General features: G+C 34.6%; 2 protein-coding genes across 2 annotated transcripts; one reads left to right on the top strand and one right to left on the bottom strand.

The window, feature by feature from the left end:
• Window positions 1-965: 965 nt before the first annotated feature.
• LOC110659982 (alpha-N-acetylglucosaminidase) lies at window positions 966-12,865 on the top strand. The gene is made up of 19 exons (XM_021818109.2): window positions 966-1,870; window positions 2,299-2,372; window positions 3,008-3,219; window positions 3,779-3,900; window positions 6,259-6,344; window positions 6,584-6,678; window positions 6,905-6,986; window positions 7,238-7,344; window positions 8,519-8,549; window positions 9,606-9,723; window positions 9,951-10,001; window positions 10,260-10,369; window positions 10,530-10,632; window positions 10,818-10,916; window positions 11,119-11,229; window positions 11,373-11,620; window positions 11,771-12,008; window positions 12,273-12,351; window positions 12,440-12,865. Exons 1-19 carry the CDS (start codon window positions 1,637-1,639, stop codon window positions 12,673-12,675), a joined length of 2,436 nt encoding a protein of 811 aa, XP_021673801.2. The 5' UTR covers window positions 966-1,636; the 3' UTR covers window positions 12,676-12,865.
• Window positions 12,866-13,078: 213 nt separating this feature from the next.
• On the bottom strand, window positions 13,079-20,967 carry LOC110659983 (polyamine oxidase 1). The gene is made up of 10 exons (XM_021818110.2): window positions 20,846-20,967; window positions 20,426-20,675; window positions 19,843-19,962; window positions 19,625-19,686; window positions 19,264-19,418; window positions 17,615-17,758; window positions 15,644-15,793; window positions 14,430-14,684; window positions 13,914-13,995; window positions 13,079-13,816 (listed from the first exon to the last, which is right to left on the bottom strand). The coding sequence occupies exons 1-10, from the start codon at window positions 20,895-20,897 to the stop codon at window positions 13,605-13,607; spliced, it is 1,482 nt and encodes a 493-aa protein (XP_021673802.2). The 5' UTR covers window positions 20,898-20,967; the 3' UTR covers window positions 13,079-13,604.
• Window positions 20,968-21,959: the final 992 nt, after the last annotated feature.

Raw genomic sequence — 21,959 nt, 5'->3', positions numbered from 1 at the left:
TTCCATTTAACAGTAATGCATTGTTTATGTTATAACAAGCACGTAAATCTAAAACACATACAAATCGCACAATCACACAGTATTGAAAAAAGAAGAAGAATAACACAGGATTTAATGTGGTTCAACTTAAGGTCTACGTCAACGGACAAGATAAGAGAAAGAGTTCAACTATGATAAAAATAGTAAGATACAATATTTATACTGGTCCATACCGCAGGACATCGAGCCGTGCCCTCTGCTACCAACACTGATCTCACTTTTTATCCCAATTGGGTCGCAGCACAAAACTTTCGGATCGGATCATAATTTGAGTCTATTAAAAAATATATTCAAATTTCAAGCCATAAAAATAACAATTTAATTACTTAATCACAGAGCACACACATTTTTAAGTAGTTCATATACCCATCAAGACTTTAACCTTTTGGTTGGTGAGCAAGAAAATAAAGGAGAAAGGAAGAGAAAAGAAAAAAAAATTAAATTTCTTTTCTATTATTCGGATATTTTATTAAAATAGAGGAGAAATAAAATTTATCTTCTAATAAAATTATTTAATTATTATAAATTTATAATTTTATTATTATACAATATTAAACGTGTAGAAATAATTTTAATATAAATAATACTTAATCCTCTTCATTTTTCTCTATTTCATTTCAAAATATTTTGAATCTATGAAAGAAAATTAAAAAATATAATTTTCCCTCATTTTTCTTCATTTTTTCTCGTTCTTTCCTCTATTTGCTATCTTGTGATAAATTATAATTTTTTTTCTTTTTTCTTCTCTTCTGGCCATTTCTCTGGATCCAAACAAAGGGTAACTTTACTTTTCCAACAAAAAACCAATTAGTTATTCATTCCACTGTTAACAGATATTAAAAAACCAATGATTATATTACTTTTCCTACCAATTTCTCAGCAATCGAAAGGACCCAGTATCACACTGACGCACAGAACAACAGGAATTTATAAAATTAGATTGTTGAGAAGCTTATTGACTATTTGTTGAGGCTGTTGTGGACACGCGTTCAGAGGAAGATACAAGGGAGCTCCAAGAGCCTTCTCTTCCCGGTCTGTGAATTGGCACATCACGTTATTTACAGTTTCCACCTCCATGTTCTAATTGCTCTAAAATTGAAGGCTTATAACCGTGTTTCTATATATGTATTGTATAAATAGGAAAGCTTCAATTTTGGTATTGGTCCTACTGGAGTAAGTTTTTGGCTCTGATACTTGAAGGAGGAGGAAGAGCTAGGGTTTTCCGAGGGTTTAAAAAGCTTGTGCTTTGAAGGGAGTAGTTTGGGTGCTTACGTGGCGTTCTGTGTGCCGTTGGATTGACAAGATTCGTCGCTTAAAGATTCATCTTTTTTTCCTGCTCTTTGACCCGTTAAAAGTTTTTGGCTCTGGTATAAAACGACATCGTTTATGCAACACGAATCCGATAGGCAAGTCGTTGCCCATGTTTATACCCTCAATCATGTCTGAAAAGTCTTTGACTTCAATTTTTTGTTGGTTCATCCAAATCATGTCAGTGTTTCCATTTTTTTTTCCTGAAATGTAAATGACTCTTCAAAACTGAGCCTTTGATCGCTACATCTGTTCATCATCTACTTTCCTCTGCCCAGAATAAGCAACCATGTCTCATCTACCTTCTTTGCCTCTTTCCATTTCTAAATTAACTGCTATACTAATGCTACTACTGTTACCAGTAGCCTTGTCAAGTTTAACAAACGAAGTTATAGATGTTGTGGTTAATCGTTTGGATTCTAAACGGTCCTCCCCATTAGTTCAAGAATCAGCAGCTAAAGGTGTTTTACAAAGATTGCTTCCTTCCCACTTACACAGCTTTGAATTCAAGATTGTCTCCAAGGTGCATAACCCGCTTTAGGATTAATGATTTTTTTTTTCTTAGTTCTGTGGTTCGACTCTTTATATTGCTTTACATCAGCTGGGGTATGCTTTATTTTTATTCATTTATTTTTTTTTTTTTCTCTTTCAGTACTCTGTTTACTTGTTTGATAACAATTGAAATAACTCCACTTTAGCAAACTGGAATTTTTCTGTCTCCCTTATTTTTTTCCTCTCAATAATTTCGCTATTTATATAGGGCACTTTTGCTCGATGCTTTGCTTAGTTATAGTGTAGAGTGTTTGCACTATTTTAATTTATATTAGTTTTTATGGGTGGTTTAAGTTCTAAAAGTTGGTAACTTAGGTATTGTGGTTCCAAGGGTCTATGTGCTATTGTGTTTTTGCATTATAATCACTGTTGCTAATTGATTTCACTTTCAACTATCAGGATGTTTGTGGTGGTCGCAGTTGCTTTCTGATAAACAATTACAACCAATTGAGCCACAGTGGGCCTGAGATTATGTATGTATGTTTGATTTTTGCTGACAAATAGAAGTGCATTGCTTTTCACACATTTGATTTTGTTGCAATACTTGTTGAACATGATTACAAAGTCTCTCTGTAATGTTGGGTAACTGCCTTAAGTCAATTTAATATGTGGATTTCTTTTCTGGAATTTATTGCCCTCTCCTGCAGATTAAATGTGTATTAGTGTAGTCTCTTATTGGATTTGTTATTTTATTTATCGATTTTGCCATTATGTCAGTGATGGTTTCAACTTCCGGTTACAACTAAAACAATTGTCATGAAACACCTATATATAATTTGATCTTTTGCCTTTCAATTCTCAAAAAGAAAAGGATGTAAGATTTAGGTAATTGAACGACATAGTCCTAAAATTTTGTCTTTCATCATATTGTGGATGATAAACTTATATTTAAGGGAACATATGGTGGAAACTGAAACACGGTAATTGTAAGATTTATAATGGATACATTTGTAATTCCTGATTATGAGGCAATACAGGGATTTTAAATTTCTGGACATGTATTTTTCCCTTGTGTAGTTGTGTATAATTCCCTGTACTTCAAAACAAAATTATGGTATATTTTTGGTGTCTTTGAGATATACTTGGTTTTTATATCTGTCTCTTTCAGAATTAAAGGCACCACTGCTGTAGAACTTGCATCTGGGCTTCATTGGTACATAAAGTATTGGTGTGGTGGTCATATTTCATGGGATAAGACTGGTGGCATTCAGATAAATACAATTCCAAACCCAGGATCACTGCCTCTTGTAAAGGATGACGGTGTAATGATTCAGCGGCCAGTCCCATGGAACTATTACCAAAATGTCGTTACATCCAGTTGTAAGTATTAAATCTTTCATCTTGTTTTCACCTCTAGGACCCTTTAATTGTTATTTTACTCAGATGATATATGGTGAGATATGGCTGCCAGTGCAGAGATCATGGACTTGATTGTGTGTGTGAAAAATGAAATGGTCAATAGCATAAGTTGTTATTATGATGCTGAAACAAATGCAGCCATTTTAATGTGGATACTATGTGTTCCATTATCACTACCTAACTCATCTGATAACATGAATTTTCAAACATCTTGATTCTTGAAATGCTTTGCTACAATCATATTTTATCTACCCTTACCATTTTTAGGTCTAAGTGTCCAAAGTCCCATTCAGCAGTATAAACTGTTACCATAAGCAATCAATTTGCAGCTGCTTTAACTTATTCACTTCATGTTGCAAGAGTGAGTTCCCTGTGATAGCTTGGTTTTTCTATACAATGTGATCATTTCACCATATCGAATGCCTCTCTTTTAAAATAAAGATAAGATAAGATGATTATTACTTGTATGAATTACATTTGCTAGCATCAGTAACATCTGATGCAACATTATTTTTTACAGATTCATATGTTTGGTGGAATTGGGAAAGATGGGAGAAAGAGATAGATTGGATGGCTCTTCAAGGAATTAATTTGCCTTTGGCATTCACAGGACAGGAAGCCATTTGGCAAAAAGTTTTCCTGGTGAGCAATTATCAAATTTGTTGTTATCTTGATGTCCTCTTATTCTTGGATTCTCTATGTTTCTAATCTAAATAAGCTATCAATTGCCAGTTGCTGCATGAATCAACCTTACTTCTTCTCTTTCTTTTTCTTCACCACTTCGACGAACACTATCCTCCAGAATTGATAATCTCGTAGAAATATCCACTTTACCTGAAGATGCTCAGGTTGGAGAATCCCTCCTTCCTCTTCTCAGTCCATACAACATCTATAGACGATCTGGATCTTTAACCAGATCTATCAGATCTCTCATTTCATCTCGAAGATCTTTGTCAAAAGAATATGTTCAGGCCTCCAGAATGGACCAATGCTCTCTCCAGAGTTCATCTGCTGAACAATATGTGACGTTAGAAATCCCTCCTCAGCTCATCCCCAGATGGAGACAAGAAGGGTTTTCTCATCTTCACTTTGGAGCTGTACGACTTATCCTCAGTCTACATGGGAGACGAGGTCTTCGATCATGACTAGAGTATCTCTCCTTGATACACGATTCTTGCAAGATGAACATGCGGTTATAGGAACCGCCTCACCACTTTGCATCTTTGGGAGCGTGGTGTTGACATTCTTCCCAAACTATAATCTCTCTCTAAGAGATCCACATCTTAGCACCGCTCTTAAAGTCCGTGTTCAACTCACTTGTGTCGGGGCCAGTGACCTCTTCGATGATGGCCACCTTACACCATCAAATTATCTACGATTGCAAGATCATGTCAGATCTTTCACACCGTCTGTCTCCAATGATGCTCGCTTGTATTGGGCGTGAAACCACCCCAACAATTGTTCAGATACCTAGGCAATTGCCTAGAAATGAGCTCGAACAGCTCATTCCAAAGGATTGGTTAACCAATTACGAAAGGCTTCATTCAACCTCTCAGCCAATCCAGATCACTGAGTCTTCTTTCAGGAGAAACCCTGATGGAACGGTGCAGACCACGTTTCAACCTCCTCGGCATTCTACAGGCTCTTTGCCTGTATTCCAGACCATGATGGTCCAGCCATTAGAAAAGGAGCAAGACTACTATCCCATTGGAGCAGTAACACCAGACAATCATTATATCTATCCTCAGAAAATAGATGGTCACTGCCCCTGGGATCTCCCAGGTTCTGGAGCATGCGATGAAGATTGTGATTGTCAAGACAATTACTGGGAAAATGAATATGACCATCCTCTGTCTGACAAAAATTGGAGGAAGCTCACCAAACAAACAAGAAGAGCCTGGTTATGATTGTATTATACATACTTCATTGGTAAGTAGGGGAGAAATCTTCAAACTCTTGTATTTCTCTTAATCAGACACTTACGCCATCTTCTCTTACCTTGGTATATCGGCTGGAAACCAGTAACTGCTTAACTCCTTCTTAGAAGGTAGAGCGATCTCTGGCCACAACGCCACGTACCAAACATGGCTTGTCAAACACCTAACCCTGTTTCTGAAACTCATCTCCAAACCTCTTCTCCCTCAGAGAATATAACCTTGGGACAGAAGTAAATGGCTGAAAGCTCCTCTTATACTTCAATCCTGTGGGGAGGATCTTCAAATGCTTCGCCTGTTGGTACAAGTCAAAGCCTATCAATTGATCCTTCGTAGGTCCTCCATTCGTATTCAGTATTCTGGGTCCAGAGGAGTCCATCGGGCCTTCTAGAGAAAGGCCTGTGAAAAATGAACAAGGTCCTGATGTTGGGCTGAGTAGCGATGGGCCTGTCTTCTATTGGTGAGTGCTATAGTCTAGTGCAGTGGTCATTGGCTTGGTTGCTGGTCTCAGGACTTAGGACTGAATATGTACGTGCCTAATGAAAACTGAAAAGTAAAACAGAGTCCAGAGTTCTCTTTGTAGGAGCCTATTTCTATGGGATTCAGCTAGGAGAGTGGTACAACATGACCTAGAAGTATTACACATTTTCGAGAATTTAACCCAAAATCGTTTACAGTGGAGAAAGAGAATCCATATAGCCGACCCCAATAAATTTTTGGGATAAAGGCTTAGTTTAGTTGAGTTGAGTTGAGTATATAACTTTGTTCACTGTTAATTTTATGTACTTAAAACCAATTGAATTTTCTGCTAAGATATTAATCTTTGAAAATTCTGGCCTTCTGCATGTTCTCGTCTTATGTTTTGGACTTTTAAATAAGCAGAGGTGAATTTTCAATCAATCAGCTCAAGTATTGAGATTAGATTCTTTAGTTTTACTTTTAACCGAATGTAAATGAACTTTTATTTTTTTGTTTCATTCTATTTTGATCAATACATGTTAATTATGTACTTGGTTTAGTTTGTTTTCTTGATTGAAATCATATGATAAATATCCTTTGATTGCAGAATTTTAATGTCAGTTCAGAAGATTTGAATGATTTCTTTGGTGGACCTGCTTTCCTTGCTTGGGCTCGTATGGGGAATTTGCATGCGTACGTAAATCATGAAGCTGCTCCATTGCTTCTCTTTCCATCCACAATAAAAGCGATAATAAACAAGCACACCCAGAGAGTAGTGTCTAACTGTCTATACATATATATGATATTTCTGTATGTTGGATTAGCCACAGTGCAAGATAATGTTATACAGGGCAGGTTATGCATGTTGTTGATACTTGCTAGCTTTCATCATGTGCTTTCAGTTCCTAAACCTAGCATTTATCTGTTCACAGATGGGGTGGGCCTTTGTCACAAAATTGGTTGGATCAACAATTAAGTTTGCAAAAACAGATACTCTCTCGGATGCTGGAGTTAGGCATGACTCCAGGTATACTAAAGTTTCCTAATAGAAATTGTTGTTGCTTGCTTGTTTACAATCTTCATGTAAATATATGAACAGAAAACACATCCAGAGAGATACTCCTTGCATGTCTTCTACACAGGAGTGCTAGATTTATTAAAAAACAAATAAATAAATGATGGAAATTTCTGTTGTATGTCTTTTGAAACTTTGACAATGTAGCTGATTAAATGTATTCTTTTCTTTGCTTCAGTGCTACCATCATTCTCTGGGAACGTTCCAGCAGCTTTGAAGAAAGTCTTCCCTTCGGCAAATATAACTAGACTTGGGGACTGGTACTTCTGTATTCTTGATTATAAATATCCATAGGTTATGGAACCATCCATGCCATATGAGATTCACAATGCATTTCTTCCAGTGAATTTGAAAGGCCTACAAGTTCCTATTACTTAATTACCTTACGTCTTGTTTCATGCAACAAATACAATAGTTGTTTTTCATTTATCTCTCTTTAACTTGGAATTTCATCTTGATGTGTAGAACTTCTTTTTTCACACATAAGATTTTTATTTCCTATTCTCAACAGGAACACTGTAAATAAAGATCCTCGTTGGTGCTGTACTTACCTTCTTGATCCTTCTGATCCCTTGTTTGTTGAAATTGGGGAGGCATTTATAAGGCAACAAATTAAAGGTGTGCTTTATGATTGTTTGATGTGACATGGATTCTTTTGAATTATTATATCAAGAAAATTCATTACAGCTCTAGGTTATCAAATAGTTGAGCAAAATAATTAGTCTTGCATTAACAAACTGGTAAATTTTAGTTAAAAGTAAAGTAACACAGAAGACTGGAAACGTATGCATTAACTACCAATGTATCATGTGATTTGCCAAAAAAAAAAAAAAAAACTGGCTTGAAGATTTGGAATAGAACTTTTGAACTTTGGCATCATACTAGGAATCTAACCAACAGAATCTTGGAGGTATGTATATGGATTCTGTACATTAATACAAGCATGTATTAACATGCATAGATGTAGAATTCGTCTAGTTCATCCTATTAGTTTAGCTCAGCTTGTTCAAATGAAACATCTTCAAAATTAAGTGGTGTGGTAGGACAGCCAGGAGCAGTTGAATAATCTCCTGGAATTGATATAGGATATAATAAGAAAGGCATCTTTGTTTTAAATATGCAAATTAATGGCGTAAAGGATTAGAAATTTGATGGCGTGGTCAGGGTTTGGTAAACAGTTGATTTGGAATGATATTAAAACTTGGAAACAAGGTCATGGGTCTTGGAGCCTGCTTCTGAGTCTATGAACACCTTTATTAGTACCCACAAACAGTAATCAGGATTCAGGAGGTAATTTATACTTCATTTGTGGCTAGTATATTGCCGATATGGTTCAAGCTTGTAAAACACTGGAAGTGAGTTTTTTCTAGTTAGAAACTTTAAAATCAGACTTGACGTTCAATGTTGTTTGAAATCACTTTAAGAAATCAAAGAAAAGGTAAAAGATTCTAAGTTTCATACCTAGAATTTCATATGCATCACAAATGATTCCCTTCAATATCATTCAAAAATAGAAGTTCAGACAGTTCCATGGCTAGTTACCTATTCATTTTTTGATAAAGGCAGGCAGTGAATTTTTAAATTTGACAAAATGAAGCTCTGCATTTGATAGAGTGATTAAATTTCAATGATGGACTTTTCTCAGTGTTCTTGGAGTTTTTGGTTCGCTTCTGTGTTAAAGCTATGCAAGAAAGATGTGTTTCATTTAGTTTACATGCATATTAATATTTCTATTTTTTATTCATTAATCTATTTATTGCCTTTTTCTTATTTTAATTTTGTGGTATTTCAGAATATGGAGATGTGACAGACATCTACAACTGGTAATTTCATATATATATATATCTATATATATATTAATAATTCATGGCTTGAGTAAATAAAGTTGTTCTGAAAATTTTTTCACATCTAATGTTACTCTGATACTTTCATATGGTATTTATCTTTCTTCCATGAGTGCAGAACTAGGGCCCTAAAATTTGATTATCACATCTAAGATAATAAAGTGAAGTATATGGGCATGGTGTTAAGTCAGTTTCACTTTGCCAATGATCTGGATTCCAAAACTGATATGCACTACATCAGCGCCCCTGCTGATAGAGGACATGTTAAAATAGATTAATTTCTTCTGGACGATCATCAAATCATTTGGAAGCATGTGAAATATGATTAATGTGGTTGTTTGAACATGAGCAGGAAAGAATACATTATCAAGTAACCCTTTCGCATCAAAGAAAATTGGGTAAATTTCAATAACTATCTCTGAATTTATATGGTTATAACACTACAGTCCTTAAACTTTAAAACGTAACAAAAAACCCCCTAACTTTCAAATTTTGCACAATAAAATCCCTCTAACTTTCAATTACTGATTTTTCAGTTGAAAACTAATGTGAACAGCTCTCGCATGGCTTTTAGTCAACATTTTTCTCTCCTCTCTTATTTAAATTGTAAAATTATTCTCTCTGTATCTGAAAAATCATTCTATTTACAGTGAGAAAAATGATTCAATTTACACATAACTTGAGAGAGAAAAGAGAAATATTGACTAAGCTCCGCGCTAGAACTGTTCAGGTCAGTGTCTAACTGAAAAACCGACAATTAGAGGTTAGAGGGATTTTACTGTGCAAAATTTGAAAGTTGAAAGGGTTTTATGTTACATTTTTAAGTTGAGGGACTATAATGTTATACTAGATAAGTTCAGGGACGATTGTCAAAATTTATCCAAGAAAATTTCTTATTTGTAATACTTCATCATTAGATGGATAGCTCCAATTGAACTTATCACAGACTACAAGAGTTATAGAACCTTTTCTATTTTAGTCTTCATGTTATGCTTGCTAACATAAATTTATTACGTGGTAACATGTTTAATGTAGTGATACATTCAATGAGAATATCCCACCTACAAATGATTCAGAATACATCTCCTCACTTGGTGAAGCAGTATATAAAGCAATGTCCAAAGGTGATGAAGATGCTGTGTGGCTAATGCAAGTATGCTGCTCACTTTTTCCACACCCCTTCCTTGCTAGTCCTCCTCAATTTATTAATATAAATTTATTTATGCACGAGGCTATATGGTAACATTCATTTCTCTCACTACAGAAGACTAATTCTGTTAAACTGGAAGTTTTCTGCATATAACGTGTGCTGTCCCCATCTTTTCTCTTTTGTTAGTCTGAAATAAATGAATTCTAGTTGACTGTTCTTCCAATGTGCAGGGTTGGCTCTTCGTTTCTGACTCTTCTTTCTGGAAGCCACCTCAAATGAAGGTATGCATTTGTATGAGGCATTGATGAAATTTAATTAGCGTAGGATCCTCTTAATGGTGACAGGCATGACTCAAGCTCTATCAATTTTATACATAACATTTCAAACACAAAAGGAATTGGGGCTCACTTTGTCTTAAAAGAAACTGCTCATCTATTTGTTTCCATTTGGCTATTGACTGGTGCTTTTTGTTTTCATGCTAATGCCAGTTATGTTTGGAAATTTTTATTTTTTAATCTTAAACTAGGTGGTATTTGCAGGCACTTCTACACTCTGTTCCGTTTGGGAAAATGATAGTTCTAGATCTGTTTGCTGATGTCAAGCCGATATGGGGAAAGTCCTCCCAGTTTTATGGAACTCCTTATGTCTGGTAGTTAGCTATTTCTTACACCATTAGCAAGATGCTTAATCCTCAAGATATCTACCTTAAGTAGTCATATTTTGTCTCATTTACTCTTAATTTTTCTAAACTTGGTTTTCAAATTCAGTGGTAAAGGTATTCACTATTGGTTAACTTTGACATAAATCAGGTGTATGTTGCATAATTTTGGTGGAAATATTGAAATGTACGGCATATTGGATGCAATATCTTCAGGTCCAATTGATGCTGGTGTCAGTGAAAATTCAACTATGGTATGCTCAGGGTCATGATACTTGAAGCATTTAAAATGAAATCCTTTACTTGCTCTGCAGTTCATCCATATAAAGATGTTATTTTCTAGTACCTTTACATTATTCTTCTGGTGCAGTATTTCCTGTCCTTTTGCTGACTCTAGAGTAGTTCCACTCGTGTGAATTATAACTAATGTTGTATGTAGGTTGGTGTTGGCTTGTGCATGGAAGGAATAGAGCATAATCCTGTTGTTTATGAGCTAATGTCTGAAATGGCATTTCGAAGTGAAAAAGTTCAAGTTCTGGTAATCTTAGTTCTCAAATTGCTAATGCTTAAATTTGATTTTATTAATATTAAATAACATGTTTCCTCTATATCTCTCTCTCTCTCTCCACTTGCTTAAGTGATGTGAATGAAAACTTAAGATTGATTGTTGATATTGGTCTAATTCCAATTATATGATTGATATTGCTGTATGTTCATGGTTTAATTTTATGCTTTTGTAGGAATGGCTGAAGACCTATTCTCGTAGACGATATGGTAAAGCAGTTAACCAGGTTGAGGCAGCTTGGGAGATCCTTTACCACACAATTTACAATTGTACAGATGGAATCGCTGTATGTTTTAGATTATCCCAGAATTGCATTTTTTTTTCCCTTTTGGTGGTTTAATTTTCCTCGTTTCCCACCTATTCTTGTGCCTGATCATTTCAGGCTTTTCAGCACATTTTATACAACTTGAGACTTTTCATTTGCTGCAGGACCATAACACAGATTTCATAGTTAAATTTCCAGACTGGGATCCATCTCTTAACTCTGGATCTGACAGAATGAAAGAAGACAAGATGCACATCTTTCTCTCCATACCCAGAAAGGAAAGATTCTTATTTCAACAGCCAAGTTCCAAGTTGCCCCAGGCACATATATGGTATTCTACTCAGGAGGTGGTCAATGCATTGCAATTATTCCTTCATGCTGGAAATGATCTTAACGGAAGCCTCACTTACAGGTCAAATAGTTAACCGTAAAACCTAGTCGCACATCCTTTTTTATGTCATTTATACATATCTATTACATTCGTGGTTGGTGTCTAAATAGCGTTACATACAGAGAGAGGACATTCATAATTATATTTCCTTGGGCTATCTCATTGCAACAGATATGACGTGGTTGACCTAACACGGCAAGTTCTGTCAAAGCTAGCAAATCAAGTATACATTGATGCTATAATTGCTTTTCAGAAGAAAGATGCTGATGCATTGAAGCTTCAGAGCCAGAAATTTTTACAACTCATCGATGACATTGATGTACTTCTTGCTTCCGATGATAATTTTCTACTTGGAACATGGCTCAAAAGTGCAAAAGAGCTGGGAGTAAATCCTATTGAGATGAGGCAGGTGAGAACAGATACTTCCCCAGTTCTGGAAATAATATTGTATTATTATTTCGATTGGAAACATGCATGATTTACCATTGCTTTGATAATGCAACACCACCACTCAACCAAACTTCATCTCAAGATTAGCTAATACATCAAGAATTCAACCACTTATGCATTTAACTATAATGCATAGCAATGAATTACGATCAACTTAAGAATTGTCTTGTAAAGTGAGCAATTAGCCAAAAAAGTAATGCATTAATTTTTTTTTTTCCTCTAGTATGAATGGAATGCAAGAACACAAGTGACAATGTGGTTTGACACGACAAAAACCAATCAGAGCCAGCTCCATGATTATGGTAGTGTTACTGTTTACTTTCACTTCTCGTATGTTATTTTTCGAACTCATAGGTTTTGGCAATTACTTTGTTTCCTAATCTTGATCAGCTAACAAATTTTGGAGTGGGCTACTAAAAGACTATTATCTTCCTCGAGCTTCAACCTATTTTGATCATCTGTTAAAGAGCTTGAAAGAAAATGAAAACTTCAAGATTGTGGAATGGAGGGAAGAATGGATTGCATTCTCAAACAGATGGCAAGCAAGCACAGAGCTTTATCCAGTGACGGCCAGAGGAGATGCTCTTGCTATTTCTAAAGCATTGTATAAAAGATATTTTGGTTAACAATATGACTGGTTCATATATTTATGACAATAATAAGGTGGGTTCATGCTAAATGTTTTTGAAGGTGTAATTATCACTGAGCGGGTGCCAGAGTTCATATCTCACAGATTAAAATCCTTCTCCATTTTAACACGTTTTCCATTTGTATTTTTATTTTTTAATGATTATAAAAACCCTTAAAATTCTGGGATTTGCAAATCTAATACTAGTTTGGTGGAGCAATGAAACGGAGGAGTTTCCTCTGTAGCATTGATTTGTTTAGGATATTCCAACTAAAAGGCTTAATTATCTGTCAGTTTTAAATTAGCTCCACCCAATATTGTCTTCCTGGGTGGCAACTACAGTCATTTCTTTACTCACAAATCTGATCTCTATGACTAATAGTAATGAGGAGAAGACGATAGAATTGGAATGATGCATTTCTTCTTCCAATGGAATACCACTAGTTGATTGCTAAACTAAACCCTAATTCATACATTGGAACGATGATGGTGAATCAAACAACAGAAATAATTAGATAAACCAGATTAGTTTGGAAGAAGGGTTTTTTTTTTTTTTTCTCTTTTTATTATAAACAAGTAAAAAGTACAATTAAATTCAAAGTATACCTCCTCGTATCTCATTTCTCCCTCCAATGAATCACGCCATTACATATCCCTAAATCAATTCCCTCCAAAATTCATAGCCTGGCAGGACAAATCTTTAAGGCTTAGTAGCATCACCGTGAGGACAAATCCATTTCCTCCCACTGCATGCCTTTGCCCATTTTCTTGCTTCTTGTTCTTCTATCTTCATCCTACTCTCTGAATGGCATTTAGTGTCTGAACTGAATTCGAGTCCAAGCCCATCTGGCCATCTATCTGGTTGTTCTCAGTTTCATCATCATCATCATCATCATCAAAGTGGGAATCTTTCAGTGGTCCATATAGTCATAATATAGCTTCCGGAATGCCTAGCTTGCCACTAAGATAAAATTGTGTGGGAATATCACATTTGTGTAGATTTGAAACTGTTTCTGTTTGTGTCAGAGTTAATGATCCTGTCAATGCTAGCAGTGGCTCTAGCAAAAACGTCTGACTCTCGCTTTTTCTTTCCTTTTCTTCTCTCATTTCTTCCAACAGAGATTTACTCGTGTCTATACCTATTAAGTTGATTTAAAAAACATAAGCTCAGTAAGAAACAGAAACCAAAATAACCATTAGTGTTCGTATATGTATCTCAAGAACTTTTGTACTCACCAGAAAGGTATCCACCGTGGACGTAACCATTAAATCTTTCACTAGTATGTTCACCGGTAAAGAAAATGCGCCCTACTGGGGCCTGAACAAAACATGAAACAAGCAGTTCTGACGTTAGAAGATAATCAGAAATAACTAGTAAACCTAATAAGATTCCCTTTTAAGTGGGATATATATTCAGGTATGTCTTCCTGTGCCCAAAAGCAATGGTTAAAGCTTTAAAATTTTAACGTGCAGGTTCCACGATCAATTCTAATTGGGTGAGGCGTGAACCAGTTACCCAGATATGAATTTAAATAATAAGAATAAAAAACTACCTTTTCCCCAGTTTTTACTATTATGGGTTCTGAAATTCATAAAAAATAAAATTAAAAAAAAAATCCTCTTTTTCTAGGTATAATCCTAACCACAGCAACTAACAGACACACACAGACAATGCAATTACTCGAGAATACATGACACAGACAGTTAGAGTGGACTTTAAATAAATTGCACAAAATAAGTGAAATAGGTTACCTTAATATCATGAACAACTTGGTTATTTGAAATGATGGGGTAATTGCTGTAGCTGCCACGCTGGAATCTGTTGTTCCACCAGCGGGGCACAAGAATATCAGTAGCGTTAGGTATGTTGGGCCCAAACATGTCTCTAAGCACTTCCATGGCTTCTTTCAACGTCTCCTCGTCAGATTGAGCCTCGACACGTTTTGATTCCCCATTGGTCAACGTTACAACCAGGATATTTGAACCAGGGTATGCATTCTCCATGTGCTGATGATAAGGCAACAGATCATAAGTCAGATTGGATAAAATAAGGCAGGTTAATTAACAATGACTTGGCACTTGCATTTTATTTGCAACAGATTAAGTTAAAAATCACATCAAAAACATTTAAGAAAAATGTAAAAGATAGTAAGTTTCCAATTGCCTCAACAGGAAACTACATGCTATCATTAAAAATTTTGGATCCTTTCCCAATCAAGCAGAGGGAATTAAATATTTTAGATGTGTTATTTTCTATAAGAGTAAATAATGGCTGAGAAAGCAAGTGATCCCTTAAGTGCAAGTAATGTTGCCAGCTCTAGGACAATGACAGAAGCATCAGGTACACATCAGAAAGAAGCAACCATCCAAAACAAATAATGCAAGAGATTCTAGTATACCATCCCAGCAAGAAAGGTAATCAATATTTTTATAATTTTGCAATCATGTCGCCATATCATATAAAGAGGCAGTTGCAGCAAATATGTAAAGAAAAAAACAAAAGCAACAATAATAAAAAGGTCAACCCCGCAGAAAATGAGCATTAATTGGTGTTCCAAACAAAACGAGAAGTTGTTTTAATCAATTATAGTGTTCCAATTAAGCATTTTGTGATAATAAGATTGTTCTAATGACGAATTTGCATACTTATAAAAAAAAAATTATCGCATCTATATCGGGATACATCTGTCAAAGCAAATATGATTCTTAAAACACAGCTAAAGCACCTCTCCTATTTTGAGATGCTACTGCAGGGTTAACATCAGCCACCTAATCACAAATTGACTTTTGCTAGTAACAAGTCATGGTTGTGCTTGTAGTTCCTATTATGATAAGATTTACACAACTGTATGGTACTTCGAACAGGAAATCTTCGCACTGACAGAATAATGCAACTTTAAAAGATCAACAGAAGCAGCTGAAACAGGATGGGAAATTAGGCTTAAAAAAAAATAGCAAGGACCAACCTGCCAAAATGTGTAGTATCCTCTCCGCTCGTGGGCGTAGATAAAGAATTCTTTTTCAGGACCACAAGGCCAAAATTTATATGGAAACTTGAGGAAAATCTTCGTATAAACCATCACATCACATTTCTCAATGGCCTCTGTTTTCCACCTCTGCATCATTAGTTTCTTTGTGTTGTCAATAAGTTAGCCAACAAAGTATTATAATCATATGATCTTAGAGAACTTCAAACCAGCCAAGTCTTCTTATTCCAGGAACCACAAATTAAAAATGAAAAATTGTGTATCGATAGGTCCTTCTAATTTTATAATAATAAAGTTCATATTCTTCTGTGTCATTCCCAAGAAGATCTGCCATAGCACATTATACAGGTCACGTGATTAGATTAACATTCAACAGCTAAGGATTTGGTGATCCTAACTTATAATAGGACAATCTCCACCATTTATTAATAAACTTCACACCTGAAGGAGTCATGTATCTTACAACCAGGAACCATATACCAGAACACAAATATTAGCCCATCACTGAAGGAGTCTCAAAGCAAACTTAAGACATTTGAGAAACAAATTATCCTGCCTCAATATACAAGTTTAAAACGATCAAAAACAATATTTCTAAATATTTGTGTTGTAAGTTTTTGTCATTTTACTCTTCAAAGGAGTCTTCTTATTAAAGCAGGGGAAGAAAAGCAAGATTTGAACCTTAATTATAAGGTTGATAAAATAAATTTTTTATAAAAAAAGGAACCTTCATTAGAAGACCAAAAAAATCAACTACAAGATTTATGGAAATTTTGCATAGACTACTTCAGCTGTCGGTTTTTCCCACTTCTACCAATTTGGCATTTGCCCATTTCTTGAACCACATCAATCTTGTAGGGACCTTACTAACTTCTTGACACTTTTTTTTTTTATTTATGTTGAACTATTTAACTGGACGCTATTATGCTTTTTTTTTTTAAAAAAAAAAAAAAACAGACACTATTTTGCTCACGAGAAAGTGGAAATTAGATTAATATTTTAAAGAGGCAGTCGTCTACATTGCTTATTACCAATCAACATAGGTAAATTGTACTCTTAGAAATTGACTGGCAGCAACTTGTCTCACTATAGGGTACACGTGGTGAACCACATCAAAGAGGGCAACCACCAGTGAGCCTATGGGTTACCAATCCGTGGATTGCCATGCAACCCATGGTATTTCTTTATATAAAGACAAGAAGACACCTCGAAAATCTACCTCTGGCGTCATCAAACCAGCTAAAGCCTATTTAATAAAAGTCCTAGCTGCCATAAATTCCTGACTCCTTAAACTTAATGATATCTTATATCCTGGGCCACACCCACGCCCTAAAATATCAAGTGAAAAATCTGGCAATCCTATTCCTATCCTCTAGGGACCCATTTCCCAGTGCCTAGGGTCTTATCTCTACAGATTCCTCTCTGGTATTGAACTAAAGCTAGTCAAAGTTTGCACTACATCGGACCCAAATTAAACAATGCTAGTCACATTGAATGGTGAATATATAAAGAATGCAGATAAGATTAACATTTGGAAAAATAAAGGAAAATCCTAACGCTACAATCCTAAGTCATAAGGATTATCATGGAATACATTTATTTTCTTTGGTAGGAACATGGTTTGCACTAGACTTTTCATTTTGGATTGTTTAAACGTTTGTTAGGTTAGGTCACAATTATAGATTACAAAAAAGAATCTAGTTAGTGGATGAATTCTGTGCCTTCAATAGTAACACATACATGTTCAATCTTAAACTCATTTCATTTCATTTCATGTTTAACTCACTAAAGTTATTAACGATTTTTTATAACGCTAATCAATAAAGCAGTGTCAAAATCATAAAATGAGTGTACTTTTTATGAATGTTTTGGATGGCGTTTTAACGGTGTTTTGCATGGTGGTTAAAATATTAACAGAAAAAGGAATAAATAAAACAAGAGAAGACGTACGGGCAAGGGAGGCCTAAAAGAAATGAGGTCGCTCTGGAGAACACCAATGCTAGCTGACAAAACCACATAATTGGCTTCGTAGACGCAACCATCCTCCGTTTTCACAATAACACCGTTTCTCGAGTGCTGTATTTCCCTAACAACCTGTCCCAATTCCAGGTGAAAAATCCCCACCCATTGAAAAAAAAAAAATGGAGTTAACACTTTTAAAAGAGTAAAAATAGTAGCAAAGTCCAAAGACAACAACTACCCAAATAAGATTCTTTAAAGTCAAACCAAGAAAATATGTGCAATGCAGTATTCTGGCATAGAAATGGTAGAGATTAAATGAAGAAGAATCTGTGCATAGTGGAGGTACAAATAACCAATTGGCTATCTATGGGATGTTTCCCAAAAACCACAGTGCATTATAGCAATTGTAGGGAAAGAGGTTCATTGATTTTCTGATTTTGAGAGCAATTGGAGTAAGTGAAGACAAAAACAGAACATTAAATGAAGAAATGGACAAGTCTAGCTATTTTCATGTTCTTATATTGAATTGATATGACATCTCAACTTCTGGGTAGTGGTCTTTGGCCTTGGGTCATTGAGACCATTGTGCAGGTTAGTGCAAAATGGTGAGCTAAGGGGGCCGACAAGCTTATGAAGGAGTAAAAGGCAAAAGGATGGTGAATATTAATCCAATTCATGACTATATGATTGAAATCTGAGATGTTGGTGGGTCAAATTTATGGCTTTTTGCAGAGTCCTCTAATTAAAAAGTTCTTATCATGATTAAAAATAAGCGGAGATGGTCAAAGTGCCATCCTTCTTTTTATGTTTTGACTGGGTAATTTCTTAATTAATATTCAAATAATATAAAATTATTACAATTATTAAGCTTGCCAACAAAGTTAACACAAGTCTCATGATGACCAATACTATAAACAATTACATTGGTTTCTCATCTAAATTTTCTAACATATCACGTTATTCGTGCCAACTTCTATTTTTTACGTTTTTCTTTCTAGGTTCCATGATGACTTGCAGAATATATTAGTCTGAGGAGGACAATTATCAAACAGGCAACACCAACCCAAAAATTTTCTAATCCTTGGTTATGTAGATTAATACCCCACAAATGTCGAGTAAAATACAATTTCCACTTGATTAATCTCAGTTATTGACACCTTGAAAGAATTTTTTTTTTTAAGAAAAGAAATATATCTCGCTAGATTATTAGAAAGAAAATAAAAGAAAGCCCCCAACTTCAAGTCATTTGAAAAAAAAAAAAAAAGTTATCCCTGAGGAGATGATTAATGAAAAATTAAGAAAAAACAAACAGCTTTCGTAAAATGTCATTATCTGCTAAGTGCTAACGTAAAAAAAGTGGGTCAATCAATCTCAACAGCAAAAAGATTGAAGTGCATGCATACAAAAAATAATTTCCCATACTTTTCACTGTTCTTTAAAAAAAAAAAAAATCTCTTTCAACTTAATAATAGCTTATCTTCTTAAGTTAATAATAACCCTACGCCATCAATAAAATTTAAAACTCTGTCCCTTCGTTTCCATCTAAATCTAATGATTGAATAAGCCATTTTGAAAAAAAGAAATCAGAAACCAACAAAATACAAGAGAAAAAGAAATCAAAAAGAATTTTCCCTTACCTTGTTGAGTTTCAGACGAGTATCCAAGACTTTACCCTCAGAGGTAAAAAGAAAATCCTCAGCCATTTTGTATAGCAAATACTCATACCCTCTTTCATCTGCTACTAGAAATTCTCTTTCTCCAAAATCAACATATGTGGATATTGGCTCAACCTCTGTGCCAAAAAAAAATCTCAGTTTAGAGTTTACTGTTAATAGTAACCCAAATAAGGGCAATATACCCAGTAATGAAAAAGATTATTTAGAACAAATTTAGTTGCTTTTACAAGGTAAACCGACAAAAAGACGAAAACGAAATTTTAAAATTTCTTTTCCTATCTATTTCAGGGAAATAATCGGTAAATTGAGCAGCGAAACAGACCTGCCATCTCAAAGTCATGGAGAATGAAGTCAATAGCGAGCTCTATTGGCGTCTTGGGTAAGCTAAACAAAAACAAAAGATAGAAGAAATTAAATAAATATTTGATTTAAGAAACACCAATAAGTAATTATGTACATTCATTACAAGCTGATTTCTACTCCACTTTCTAATAACAAAGCCAAAAATGACTTTATATAGGCAATTAAAATAATAATTACCATGGCGGTTCAATAACTTCACCAACATGGTTTGCCTCTAGGCTTCTCAGCTTCATAATAGCTGAATCCACCGCCTTCTTGTAAGAATCAGCCGCCACCCCACTTGGAAATATCTTTCCACTGAAACCCAAAAGAAAAAGGAAAATTTTCTTAGCAAAATACAATGGATGGCAGCAAAATGTGCACTGCTAAATGCACATCACTTGTCTGTTTCCCGTTCCTGAAAATTATTCCATACATAAAAACAAGAAATTTTGTGTCCAGATTGAAACCAGTTTCAAATCATGATTACAGTAATTGTATACACCAAACCAATTCCATCTGAAACGAATAATTTTCCAGACAAAATTCCCAAAAACAACAATGATTTGAAAAATTATACTCAAGAAATTATATTTCAAAAATAAATTCTAAAAAACATTCTCCTGCTTCAAAAGCAACAAAAAAAGCAAAAATATGACACTATTCCACATGTAAATAGAGAACAGCAAACTAAACCGCCATTTTCAAAAGCAAAAAAGGTGTGTCAAAAAAATCCAAATTAAAAGAGACGATTCAAATACCAAAACGGAAACAAATATACCTGCGATCGTATATATTATAACGAGCATTGCTATAATCAGAGAAGCAAGTACGGAGACCAGATTGATTTGCAAGCTCCCAAACAGGATTGGACTCTTTACCACCAACACCGGCGATCCAACCAGCACCAAGCTCCACCGATACGCCAACGAAATTTTCCTTACGGATCCTACCACCAATACGATCCGACGCCTCCAAAATCACCACATCCTCTATTCCATTCTCAGCCAGCACCTTCGCCGCAGATAAACCTTAACCAGAGAAAAAAAAAAAAAAAAACACAAGAACACAAAAGCAAGAAAATGAAAACAGTTTCAAGTTAATGGCTAATTAAATAACGTAAGAGGAGGAGGAGGAGGAGGAGGAGGTGTGTGCAGAGGCCACAAAGAGAGAAAGAGAGAGAATGGCCGGAGAAGTTAACCGGAGATTCCAGCGCCAATTATGATGACGGAGGAACTAGAGGGGGAATCCATTGTCTAGAGGGAGAAGAAAATGAAGGAAGGGAAGAAGAAAGAGTGTTGTTTTTCTCGTTGGCGAGACAGGAAGAAATAGCGGGAGTCGGTTTATATAGTTGTTTTATTACTTAATTAATTTATTTATTTATTTATTTATTTGAATATTTTTTTAACACGAACAATAAAGTGTGACTTTGGTTCCGTTCTCTCTCTCTCTATCTTTCCAATTTGACGGGGGTTGACTCGCACACGCCGTCACGCGTATTAAGCAATGAGGAGAAGGGTGTATTTGTCATTTACGTAAGGGTATTATTGGTATTTCGTTAAAACAATCACATTTATTTTTTTTTCCTTATTTATTTTCTAGGACTGTAATTATATTTTTTATTTTACTTTATTGTTTTGTGTTATTATTAATTGTCGGTGGAATTAGTAATTTATCATTTTTCCACCTATCTTTCGTAATTTTATTTTTTGAAAACCAATCTAATTATTTTTCATGTCTAATTGTGAATTAAAAAATTATTAGATAACATTAAAAATTATTGCCTCTTTTAAATTTTTTTTAAATATTAGTGAAATTAATAAAATACAATTTTTATACAAAATAAATTTTATTTTATTAATAATTATCATTAGATTAATTAATGAGCCTTTTTTTTGTCCTTGCCTTACAGAAAATCAAGATCAGGGTGGATTTTCATCAAAGGGATTTTCCTTCTTTTTATTTTTTTTATTTTAATTTATCGTTATACAATATAAATCTATTGATTAGAAAAAAATATTATAAATATATAAATTTGAAAAATAATTTTAATAATCTAATTTTTTATTAAATTATATTATTTGGGACAATATAAATTATTTGATTGATTAAATGAGATCTACGTGCCCTCATATAAAAGAGGTTGCATCATACATATCAATTGGATATTTCATGATACAATATATTACTTTGACAAATATTACGTACTCTTAAATAGAAAGATACCATATAAAACGTACCGCTCAGATACTACATAAGGACAATACACATCAAAAATCACTTATCTGCCTAGATTTCTACCACACAACTTCATA

The sequence above is a fragment of the Hevea brasiliensis genome, chromosome 14 (genome assembly GCF_030052815.1).
Source record: "Hevea brasiliensis isolate MT/VB/25A 57/8 chromosome 14, ASM3005281v1, whole genome shotgun sequence".
Classification (NCBI taxonomy): Eukaryota; Viridiplantae; Streptophyta; class Magnoliopsida; order Malpighiales; family Euphorbiaceae; genus Hevea; species Hevea brasiliensis.
Note: the sequence above shows the minus strand (reverse complement) of the source record. Positions and strands in the feature narration are given on the sequence as shown.

Coding starts and splice junctions, on each gene's coding strand:
- LOC110659982 (XM_021818109.2), top strand. CDS start 1,637: ATGTCTCATCTACCTTCTTTGCCTCTTTCCATTTCTAAATTAACTGCT. Junction 10,370..10,529: donor TATGGAACTCCTTATGTCTG/GTAGTTAGCTAT, acceptor GACATAAATCAG/GTGTATGTTGCATAATTTTG. Junction 10,633..10,817: donor TCAGTGAAAATTCAACTATG/GTATGCTCAGGG, acceptor TGTTGTATGTAG/GTTGGTGTTGGCTTGTGCAT.
- LOC110659983 (XM_021818110.2), bottom strand. CDS start 20,897: ATGGATTCCCCCTCTAGTTCCTCCGTCATCATAATTGGCGCTGGAATC. Junction 19,963..20,425: donor TATAATATATACGATCGCAG/GTATATTTGTTT, acceptor TTTGGGTTTCAG/TGGAAAGATATTTCCAAGTG. Junction 13,996..14,429: donor AAGTTGTTCATGATATTAAG/GTAACCTATTTC, acceptor TGTTTTGTTCAG/GCCCCAGTAGGGCGCATTTT.